Below are 12,169 nucleotides of genomic sequence, written 5' to 3' on the forward strand. Positions count from 1 at the left end.
TGGGTTGCTGCCAGAGTGCTTGACCTCTTTCTGACTTAGTAACTGGCCTGAAGTGGTGGTGAGCATCCACACGTTTTCTTCCCCACCAGACTCCTCCGTAATGGGCTTTTTTGGGGGTGTGTAGCAGTCTTGCAGTCTTGCACTAAGCTAGGTGTTTTATCCTAATGGCAACAGGGATGGCCTTGAGTTTATGGGGCTTGCATGTTTTCTAACAAATGACACATATGCAGCACAGGAAATGATGTATTTAATGTCTTACATGACCAAGAATTGGAGCTCTGCCTTAAAATTAAATCTCAAGGCAGAAACACTGGGAAATATTGGGAAACACTAGCAAGAATGGGTGTTGACAGCCCTTTTGTTTTTGGCGTGGCTTTTGGTTTATCTTCCTGATACTATGCTGCATTCAATTCCTCTAAAAAAATGGTAGTCACACCTTCTGAGATGAGCACTGGTGTTAACTCTGAGAGAATACATACTCTGAAAGGTGCTTTGAGTTATTTCTGTGTATAGAGCACTGCTTACAGAGGGGTTTCATACTCCCTCCCTGTAATTTGATACAGAAATACCTCCACCCAGATGATTTTCTCTGTTCTTTCTTTCTGTTACTTTATTTTGCTTTTCTTCTTTCTAGCAAGATACTGGAGCACTGTTAGGTTAAGATGAAATATAAACACTGAGCTTGTAGTAGGGATAAGGTCAGCACTCAGTGATTCTTGGCTTCTGTTTCTCTATTGTTACACCAGAAAACCCTTGCAAAAAGCCGTCTGTATTTCCCTTGTTCATGGAGTTTTGTTGTCATTCTCATACCTGCCTTTTTCTGGTTTCCTACATATATATTTTCAGCTATTATGTATTTTGATACTGGACAAAATACAGCACATGATTTGTATGACAAACAACTGAGATCTGAGATCCAAGTCACAGAATTCCTGGCTATCTGGAGAAAGCATTTACAAGCTGTCCCTTACGTACTACCTGACCTGTCCTGTCAGCAGATTTCATCACACCACAGGGGACTTGTACCCTACTTCCACAGTTGTTCTGGACAACAGAGCAAGTTAGTTTAAGAAGATACCTAAACCATCATTTATAGCCACAGAACTAATAGTAAAATACTGATGTACCAGACTGAGCTCTGGGCTCAACTAGTAATTCTTACAGATGGATAGCCAATATCTTGGGCTTGCATGAGGAGAAAGCCCAGACAAATCCTTTGAACCTGCTTGAGAAAGCCCAACTGACTTGGCCCTTGTTATCACCTTAGTGCTCTTAGAAGGTACATGATAGCAAGCTCAATTCCTTTTCAGTTATTTAGTAGGTCTTTCTTTGGCTGATAACAACATCTCCATTATTAGCTTCTTTAAAGTTTGTGTGAAGTAATTCTAGACAGCATTGTGTAGGAAATGCTGTGGAAGGATGGAGGGAGGTTTAGGCATCCATAGCTCCGGACCATGTGTTTTTCTACTCTGTTTTTTGTTTGTTTGTTTGTTTGCTTGGGGTTCTGTTGGTTGGTTGGCTTTTCGGGGTGTTTTTTGTTTATTGGGGTTTTGTTTGGCTTTGGTTTAGTTTGGTTTTTTGGGTTTTATTTGTGGCTTTGGGGTTTTTGAGGGAGGAAGAAAACCTCTAAATACATTCAGAAAGATTTTCGCGTGAAAATTTCTTAAAATGCCTCTGAAATGCATTCAGCCTGGTCTCTGAAAAACTGGTGCTTATATCAAGTGTGGCTTGGATCCACTTCCTCCCTTACAGGAGGAGAAATTTCTACTTGCTTTTTCTATTTTTTTTTTTTTTTCCCAGTTTTGTTGAACCAGGAGACAGGGTAAGTCTGAGGAGCGTTTTGTGAGCTCTGAATAAAGTTTGCCCTGGCCCTTGAACCTTCTGTGTCCCCCTCATGCCTCCTGACTGGCTCCCCAGAAATTTGTTTGTTTTCCATACACACACTTACTTTGATAAAATAAGGCTGCACTGTGTGGTAGGAGCTGTTCTCCATGGAATTTCAGGCGTGTCTGTTAAGTGTAAGCTAGCATATGTAAAAAATAGAGAGGTGTCTTTGGCTTGCTTCTTTGCCAGACTTTTTTCTTGGGCTGTTTTTGCAATCTGTTTCCCTTGCAACACACTTCCAGAATTATTTTGATTATTCTTCCCATAGCTTATTAATCTAACTTCTCGTGGGTTTTCAGGACACAAGACTGAGTCTGACAGACTCATGTTTCACCATTTCTTGGTTCTTGCAGTGTTAATACTCCTTGCCCAAAGATTGACAGCAGAGCATTCACAGCTTGCAGGAAAGGTTAGCTTGCAGGGATGAGCCTCATGTTTGCATTAGTTTTTATCTTGGAAAACTTTGATTTTTGCTGTAAGAATTCATCAGGTCAAGAAGGAGGAGTTTAAGAGTTATGGAAGAGTTAAAATGTTAACGCTAGAGGCAGAAGGTAGGTGTGTCATTAATAATATTACAAGTGTTCTGACATCGAAATGTTCTTGACCTGAAGCTGACCTGTGAGTGTCAGCTATGAAGTCTAATAAAGTACTCACACAGAGCTTGGTAAATACATAAGGTTTATCATTCGTCCCTCAGCTTCCCAGTGGTGGCACTGAAAAGCAGGTGGGAGCTCTCTTCTATAATATATTTATTTTCTTAGATTTCGGTATATTTTTTTGCTTCTTCAAATCCTGTATTTTCTAGATGGTAAAAACTTGGGTCATCATTGTACATCCTCGTGAGTTGCAAAATACTAGTGGGGCTAATTGTGGGCATTGTACAGCCACTTGTAGAGGATAACTGCTTCTGAAAAGATCCATCACTGTATTTGTAAAGCTAGGTAACCATAACTAGTGTTCGAGTGTTTCTCAGTGTAGAAAAACATGAAGTGTTGAGGAATTAACTTTGCAGCATGAATTTCAAGTTCAGTGTTTAAAAGGTTGAACCTCTTATGAGGGAGATGCTGCTGAGGGTGCAGTGCATCTTTGAAAGTGAGACAAAGATGGATCTGTCTTTCTGCAGAGAACACTGCATGTGTGCTCGCAGCCAACTTAATACCAGAGAAATGGTGCATTATTTCATGCAGCCTGCCATAGATGGGCACTATTGCACAGTGGAGGCTTACCAAGCTGCAGTAGCAGCCTGCCTGTTAAATTCACAGGCTGAGCTAGTGGCTTGAGTTTATTCAATTTTTGCTTTGAAGAATCAAACGTGCATTGCAAAGGGTGTCCAAGACCTATCAGAAGTTTTGCCCTGAGGCCAGGAACATCCCCTCTGTCCAAGTATGGCTTCAGGCTTTCCCCTTGGGAAGCTTCTTGCTTGAGGTTCCTGGCATGTAAACTTCCAGAGGTGATAAAAAAGCATCAGAGGTAGCTTATTACCTGGGTTTATGATTGATTTTTAGTTTGGGATCATTAGGGTTTCACCTAATTTCTAAATGAAAGCCTGAGTGTCTCCAACATTCTGTTGCTTCAGGAACTGCCAGACCACGTCATTCGCAAGCCTTAGAATTTGACCACAAAAATAGCAACAGTAGAGTTTCCAGTCAGCATTGCAATGAGCCTTGTGGGCTTCCTTCAAGAAGCTTCCTTGCCATCTTCTCCTTGGAGGAAACCATTTTTACTTGTCTGAAATACATTTTTGATTGTTGAGTAGCCTCTGCTTGTAAAAGATAGCTGCTGAGTCAGCAGGATTTTTTTTATTTCTGACTGATGATTTGTATTATTTATGACTTATATATTCCAGACAAAGGCAGTGAAGAGGTGCTAGACTTGAAAAGTTATTTGACAAGCAGTAATGAGCCTCTTGGATGGAGAAGGAGGAAACTTTCTTTTTTTAGCACCAACAGTGCTAACAAGGAATTCTTAAAGTTGCAGTGGGACTCTGGCCCAGAATGGGTTTGATGGGTTACATGTCAAATATATTCAACAGTACAGAAGGATGTTTCTGTAACAGTGAAGTTGCAGACATGCACTTTTTTCATTGTGGAAGCCAATCCTAAACTACCTTGTCATTTTCAGCCACTGCTGCTACTTCACATCAGAGGGTAGTTATTTACCGTTTTTCTTTCAGTCTGCATTAGCACTTCTATGCCCTGTATCTCCACTGCCTCAAAATCTGCCTGTAATAAAGACTTGGAACATGAGTCTCAAAGGAATCTAACGTGCACCTTCAATGCCTCCATTTGAGCTACACAAATGTCTTTAAAAATCTTTTCAGCATTTGAAGATACTGGAATGCAAGTACTCACTTCGTGCTTCTCTGGGCTTGCGCACACTGTGTACAGCAAATCCACCAGTGCTGGTTCAACACAGCTACTGCTGTTACCAAAAGCCTGCAATTGCCATAGCTGTTACTCATTAAACTGAGCATTCAGATTTATTCTCCAAACTATGAATGACTTTTTTTATCCCTTACCTGGAAGAAGATTCTAAATACATGAATTATTTACCCTGTAAATCTAGTGACAACAAAAAAACCTCAAGGTTATGAACTTTTGTTTTGGCCTCATGGTGTGTTCAAGTTGTTGCATGTCATACAGGCAAGGTAATACTGTGCATGTGCAACACTTGTAAAGTAAAAATAGCTCATGGATTTTTATTTTACAAACTTGGCACAATCTGTAATTCTGGGAATGACCCTGGTGAAAATACACATGGTGCACATATGCTGAAAATTTGTTTTTCTTCAATAAAGGAAAGAATACAAGGCTTCTAGTGTGTTATTGATGGGTTTCTAAATTGTGCAAAATATACTTTTGGAATGGTATTTCATGTATGTATGTGGCTGTATTTCACAATGTTGTTAATTTCCTGGTTTTGATGTACGTTTGTTTTGCAAATGACCTTCATTAGTAATTACTCCTCTACTTTGACTGTTTTAAATAAAAGTATGTATTTTCAGCTTCCCAAAGGCAAGTGAGAAATGAAAAATTTTCTTGCTATCAGTGTAATTAGTGGCTACTTGTACTTCATGTGGATTGTGATTGAATTCAGTTTTCATCATATGTGTTTTTAAAGAGCTGAAAGAGTTCTGCCAACCCTTATAGTATAAAAGCAGCTGTAAAGTGCTCTAAAGAGGCAATATAAAATACTGTGCATGTTGTTTAATGACTAAAGAAACTTAAAACTCTTTTAAAATTAAAATTGTGAAGGGGTTTAGTTGACTCTATTGACTTTTGGCAGACCTTACTCAAATGTCCAGTTCTTAGAAAGCAGCCTTAGGGTGTAACTACCACAACACTGTTGGTGATGACAGACTAGTGGGTGCTGCATTGTTGCACTGGGGTGAGGGAATGTCACTCCACATCTCCATTTCACAAGTTCTCCTGTTCTAGCAAGAGGCATTTATTTACTCTTCCCTCGTTTCTGAACAGTGATTCCCTGGAAGCTGCCCAGCCTGCCCCAGTGAGGAGCGTCCCTGCCTGCCAGGACACCGTGGATGTGAGACCTGCTCCTGCCAACTCCTCACCTGCCACAGTCCTCAAGCCAGCAGCACCCCTGGGTTCTGCCAAGGGCTGGCAGCCTCCCAACCAAGCAGGTAACTTCCAGAGAGGCTTTTTCTTGTTCACCTTAAGGCCTTTGGATGGCTCAGGAAAACAAACTTCACCTTGGGCGTAAAAACAACAGGCTTCAAATGGCTGTTTGTGGGTTTTGAGAACAGGCCAGTTTGCTAGGAAAAGAGGAGAAGAAAAACCAATTTAGCCATAGCCCTTTGTAAGTAGCCTCATAAATGCAATTAGTTTCACAAACAAGCAAAATCGGTTGCCTCACACCTCTATTAAAGGCATTTATACCAATCAATTATATGTATATACACCCCACAGTTTCATCTTGGTTCTTCCCATGTGACTGTGTAGATTCAAGCATATCCCATGCTATTTCAGGTAGGAATATTGACATTTGTTGATGTTACCCTTATACCTGTGTTTTCCAAGTGATCTTTTCAGAAGTACTCATTAATTATAAAAAAAAGACAAAAAAGGCTGAAGCACTAGAGTGTTTATGTATTTGACATCTGTAGGTTTTATTTGAGCAGGGTGCCAGATTATGACGTAGGTTTGGGTTGCAGAGGTTTGTGTAAAAGTTCTTACAGGGACAATTCACGTAGCTTCTACCTTTGAATGAACTTGGGTGATTTCTAAACCTTTGAACCCACACCAGAATGTGTTATATCTGGAAAGCATTCTGTTTTCTTTATGAGCCACTCCTATGTTATTAGATAATACAGACACATTTGTATGTGTAACTGTGTACATAGGTTTTCATAGTATTACATGCAGTAGTTACTTGGGGTAATTTTTAAGCTGAATCAATCTTTGGTGCTAAATTAAACTTGTGTAGTAATTTCAAAGGATCTGAGAAATCTGTATTATTATTTAAGCTTTAGCTTCAGATTTTGCTTGCTAATATATGAGTAGTCTTGATTTTTTTTCTGACAGGATCATTTATGCTAAATAGCTTTATTTGTTTGGTTTTGTTCTGTGTAAGGGTTTTCCCTCTTGAGAAGTATATCCAGTCCCAAAATGGGACTATAGAAGCCCTGGCATGAAAATAAAGAAAAATACAGTGTTAATGCTGCATGTTTTATAATGGCTTTGGCACTTCTGGTTGAATGACTGCTGTGGTTGGTAACAAGTTGGTGTATTTTGGTTGGGCTGCGCAGTTCTGTAGGAAGCCTCAAGATGGCAATGCACTGTCATTGCTTTACTTTCCTGGCAAATAGTGAGTCTGCTAATGAGGGCAAGGTAAAGACTTCTTAAAATTTAGGTCAGTTTAATTCTAGCACTGGTTTACTTCTATGAGTTAGTTAGCATTAGAAGGGAAAAAAAACCTCAAAATGAGCAGTAACAACAGAAGTCCCAAGAGTTCTTAAAGTAACCATTTTGGTAGCATGTGTGCTTAAGTCAAGTTTTTGTGGGCATGTCATAATCCTGCATTTTTCTAAGTGACTGGTTGTGCTTCACAGTTGATATAACTTTCTGTCTCACCAAGTCATGAATTATTTACCTTGATTAGAAACCACCCATGATTTTGGACTTTCTGTGGTACCACACTCATTTTTAGTATGTTGGTAGGTGTTTCACTGCTAAATCCTACTAGCGTGCTCTAGTATTTAATAGGAGTCAAATGTTCAAAATAGCCTTTTTTATAAGATGTTCATGAAGGAGAGAGTTTTAAAGAGATTACTTAAACTGCACTTGATTCTGTAGTGCTCTGAAAATCTATGCCTATGCTCTTGCATAATGTGAAATTTTTTTGGTTTGGTGGTTTTTTTGGTTTTTGTTTTTGTTTTTTGTTTTTGGTTTTTTTTTTTGGGTTTTTTTTAGTTTTTGTTTTTTTTTTTTTTTGTGTTTTGTTTGTTTTTTGTTTTACATCAGTGATACCGAGTAGGCAGGTGAGAGAAAAAGCTAGGTGGAGAATTTTTGGTTGTTATGTTCCAGAACAGCTTAAAGAAAGCTTAGAAAGTTCATACTGGTAGAGAAGCTGGTGGAAAGAAATAGTCATGAGGACGTCAGCTTTGTGCTGTCTTGATGAAGGGTTCTGAGATGCATTGCCTAAGTTCCAAAGAAGCAAAGCTGTTACCTCTCCCCAAAAATACTGAGGGAGCCAGAAATAAAAGCTATAGGAGAAAAAGGCATTGAAGACTCAGATTTTCCTAAAACTGGAAAGTACAGGGAAGATAATGCAGCAGTGTGAGCAGCAACTGCCCAGGAATTAACAGGGTGGGAGGAGTATGATGTCCCAAGTGCCAGAGGAGCTTCAGTTAACATTTGCACCTTAGGAACACAGACAGTCACTCACTGCTGTGGGAAGCCAGTCTGTGCTTGTCCCCTGTCAGTGGAACAACAGTTAGACAGCTAAAACTGTTTCAATAATTGAATGTTTTGGTAAAATTAGTCAGATGTTGAAGAAATACTGTAAGTGTTTCAGAGAATGCTTGGACTTCAGTTCTGCTGTTTCTTTGCAGTCTGTGAGCATAAAGTTTTCCTTAAAGTAAAGTTTCTAGTGCCAAACAAAACTTGGTTTCATAGGCCATAAGCCTGACAAAATTTTAGACAAAAAAAAGTCCTTTGATTTCATAGCTGAAGTCTACCTTAGGAAATAATTAGAAGGAAGATACAATCTTATGTAAATGTATAGTGGTATGCTATTAATAGCAGAAATGTATTGGGAGCACAGTTTGGTAGCTCTGATACCACTCACCCTTCTAATGACTATTGTTTCTAGCACCAAGTTGTTTCCAAAGCAAAATAGGCATGTCATAGGATTTTGTTTGTGCCTGGGGAAGCTGTGAGATGCTGATTGATGGTGTGGCATGAAGATTACCAGTGATTTTATTAAGTTGTCTGACTACAGAGGTATGTCATTTGGGTAGACAGCATCTTTTCAATTATTAGTTGGAATCTCTCTTTGTTGTATAGACCACCCCGAGAATACCTTGTTGTTTTTTGGAGTTTTTTTGATAAAAGTATTATGGCTTTTTTTTACCTTCAATGTAGGGGTTTGGGATGATTTGTTGTTACTGTTTTTTCTTTTTTGAGATTGTGCAGAGATGCCTGAAGGTGTCAGGGATTCTGTTGAGAGGTATGAGCTATTTCATGACCTGGCAACACGATGGTTCAAAGTTGAATGGCTGAGATAGTGAACCTGGAGATGCTTCAGGGATTGGGTTTCTCTCTACAGAAGTCTCATGATCTGAGTGGGTGTCACAATGATAGCACCTTTGGGCCTGAATTATCCTCATTGGATGTGGGGGCCATTCGTGGAGTACCCATGAATGCTACTATGCTAGTTGTCCACTATGCTGGTAACAGAGGTTTTATTCCTCTTTGGAACAAAATCCTAATATCAGGAGATTCCTCAGTGGTTTGCTAGAGGAAATGAGAGGTGGCTGCCTCATGCTTTCTTTTAAGGCATGGGTAAGAGGCTCAGTAATCTCCAATTTTTTTCTATTGTTGAAACAAGTAAAAGCACACTGTCACTGTGTGTTATATGTGCGGACTTGAATTTATAAGAGTTCTCACTTCATTTTTGTTGAGCTTCATTATGAAGCTCTACTCACCTACCAGAGGCAGAAGATTTTTACAAGATTATTTTAAATTGTAAGAATGAAATAACCCAGAGCATCCTGGCTACATTGCAGTGAGCGATTCTATATTTGGTAGCTATGATTTACATAGCATGGCTCACCCCCATGGAGCCCCAAAGCACTTTCTAGTCCTGGGCAAGGACACAGGGCATGCACAGGAATGGCTTTCACTCATCGCTGCCACGCAGCCACCTCGTGGGTGAGAGATGACAGCTGCTCGTCAGCGTGCCGTGACCTTCCACGGCAACTTGAAAGGAAGTGAATAGCACCGTGGCAAATTGAGAACAATCTCAGAAGGTGCAATTGCCTGGTAAGCATAGCTACACCAGCTGGAGTCAGTCCAGGAGACAAACTGTTCTTAGGGAGAGTATAGCAGGATCTGTGATGGTCAGAAGCAGTCAGGACTTCCAGAGTTACATTTCTCACATGAAATTGCCTTCTCTTACCTGACATCTTTCAAACCTGTTGCTGGGGGGTGAGCTGCTGATGCATGGGGACTGTAGGGGCTGTGTGCCAGGCGCAGCACTGCTAGTCCCATACCCTGCTTTCCATACAGGAGCTGGACAGGCAGCATCCCACTTGCTTGCTGGGGTCCCGTGGGATGGCAGGGGGCCTGTGGGGAGCTGTTACAGCTGGTGGCCAGAAAGGCTGTTTTGCTTCTTGGAAAGAAGAGTTTCATTGCAGTCGATGCCCTTTGTTCCTCCTGGGCTTTGCAGCTGAGTTAGAAGAATGGGATGGGGAAGGTTTGTGGTAGAAGTGGGTGTTTTAAGTGACCCTTTACTCAGGTGTGCCAGTTTCCTTATTCCCAGGGTCTCTCTCAGCCTGGTATCACTGGGATATATAATCTCCCAGCAAAGCTGCTAGGGAATGTCAGCATGTTCTGCAATACGCACAACTGTCAGTTGCCTAATCCTGAGCAAGCACATGTGTTAAGCACATGATCCCTTCAGCAGAGGGAACACACTTAGAAACTGGCTGCAAGCACATTAAAAGTACTCCCCAGACAACTTGGTTTTAAAAATTCTGCTATTTCCTTGGAGTTGTTTTTGTGTACTTGGTAGCCTTGAATTTACCTCCTCTGGAATTATCCATAGCTTTCTTGCTGCATTTTCTTTTTTATATCCCATTCCTGCAATAATATTAAAATTTTAAAGGGAAAGAAAAGCCTGTTCCTAGGCGTGACTTGACATCATGCTTTATTGGCAGTTTGAGTCTTTGTTTCCTTCCTTGCTACTTATTCTGCTACTTATTTATGTAGAGAAAATGGGATAAAAATTATATGTGAAACTGTGGAGTTTGGCCATCAGGGCAAACGGTATGGAGCTGAGGAGAGGGAGGAAGGCACCGAGATACCTTGTGCTGTCACAAAATGCTTGTACTGCCAGTAAGTCTTGAAGGGATTAAGTACCATAAAGGGATGGACTGCAGCACTTTTTGTCCTTGTCACTTTTGTTTTTCTGTGTTTCATTTGTAATTGCACCAGCCCCTATGTCAATTTTTTTGATCATACAGGCTATACAGGCTGGCTAATTTAAGTTGATAGCTTTGGGAATACTTCTACATGGAAAAAGCACCCAAACTACTGTGTCACCATCCTGGTGATCATAAAGTTCTGCAGTTTTGTTTTTAGGATCCTCTCATAATAATTTGTTTCCTTTGTAGAACAGGAGTTTAAAGTCAGGACTAATTATAGGAGCTCAAGGAGCTACTTGCCCATTGAGGATCAAGGTCTGAATATGGGGAAGAAACTGGGTTAACACTGCTAGTCATTACAAGAAATTCTTACATTGTTGGTTTTGCCTCTGTTAAAAATAGGTCCCAAAACATTACCACCATTTTTCACCAAAAAAGATTGTTAAAGGTTGCTGCTCCATGATGTAGTCACCATTCATGAAACCAGAAAGCCTTCTCCATAAAAGTGTTATGATTGACAGGTCAAAATACAAAACCTTTCTGATCCTGGTTTATGGACTGTGAATTAATTTTTCATCTAATCTAGATTGTTATATCATCATGTGACAGCAAACCACAAGAGTTTGTTCTTACAAGTTAATTAATGTGAAGTCGCTTAGCCAAGCAAAACCCATTGTGAAACCAGAGTAATTTATAAATGTTAACCTTAACTTGATGGCAGTATGAAATTTTAACTCCTGTAGAGTTAGTGAAAAAATTAGTGTTTCTAAAACTTGAATGTTTATCTTTAAGAAGGAACAGATCATAGTAATGATGCAGAAATGTACCACCTGCTTTTCAGAGAAAGAATGGCCTGGTGTACCTCAGTACGAGATCTGCTGAATAGAAACTCGGCTCTTCTGTTACAGACATGACCTTACACAATTTTCCTGTGTTTTGGTTTTGCCAAATTCACGTGCTATTGCACCAAATTGGGCCCTTAAATGAATTATTTGCAGTACTTGGACAGATGCATGTTTCTTTGTGTTCCTTTAAGCAGAGATGCAGAGATTTTTTGGCTCTATGCTTATTTCACGCACATGAAGTGGGAACATTCACTGACTTCCAAAATTCGATGTTCATTGTCTTTGATTTGTTAAAAAATAACTTCTTGTCACAGACTGACTCGGCAGATCAGTTCCTCTCCATTAGCTATCACCAGCTCAGAGCAGTGGTGTGTCCTGTTCAGATGCACAGGTGTGGGGCGTCCAAGAACTATGCCTAATATTTGTTCAGCAAATGAAAAACCAGTATTCCTCTGGTAAATGCATTCTTATTGGAATTCAGTGTTAAACATCAGCTTCATGAAACTGACAGATGATTTACATGAGACTGGACAGACATGGTCTCTGCGGACATAGCCAAGCTGTTGAGTTCAGAAGAGGAACTAAAAGCAAGGGGGGTGAAATCTTATCTGCAGAAAGCCACCAAATGGGTTTGTATACTGTCACTGCAGAGAAATGCAACACTGTAGCACAGGACTTGGTTTTCTCTTTCTTCTTGAGCCGTTTTTTCGATAAAAGCAATGCCAGTTGTGCCAAATTTTTGACGGTATGTGATGTAACAAATCAGAAGGAGACAGGCTGAGCAAGCCAAAACCACCATACTCATTTTAATTAAGATGCTTTACAGCTAATTTAC

General features: G+C 40.1%; 1 protein-coding gene across 3 annotated transcripts in view; it reads left to right on the forward strand.

Annotated features, from left to right (window-relative positions):
* Positions 1–12,169, forward strand: part of PDLIM5 (PDZ and LIM domain 5) — a 125,817-nt gene that overhangs the window by 91,683 nt on the left and 21,965 nt on the right. For all 3 annotated transcript variants that reach the window (XM_050973462.1, XM_050973464.1, XM_050973463.1), the window contains one exon: positions 5,361–5,524. In XM_050973462.1, the coding sequence (XP_050829419.1) occupies positions 5,361–5,524 (164 nt within the window). The remainder of the gene's footprint in view (positions 1–5,360; positions 5,525–12,169) is intronic.

Source organism: Serinus canaria, chromosome 4 (assembly GCF_022539315.1).
Source record: "Serinus canaria isolate serCan28SL12 chromosome 4, serCan2020, whole genome shotgun sequence".
Taxonomy (NCBI): Eukaryota; Metazoa; Chordata; class Aves; order Passeriformes; family Fringillidae; genus Serinus; species Serinus canaria.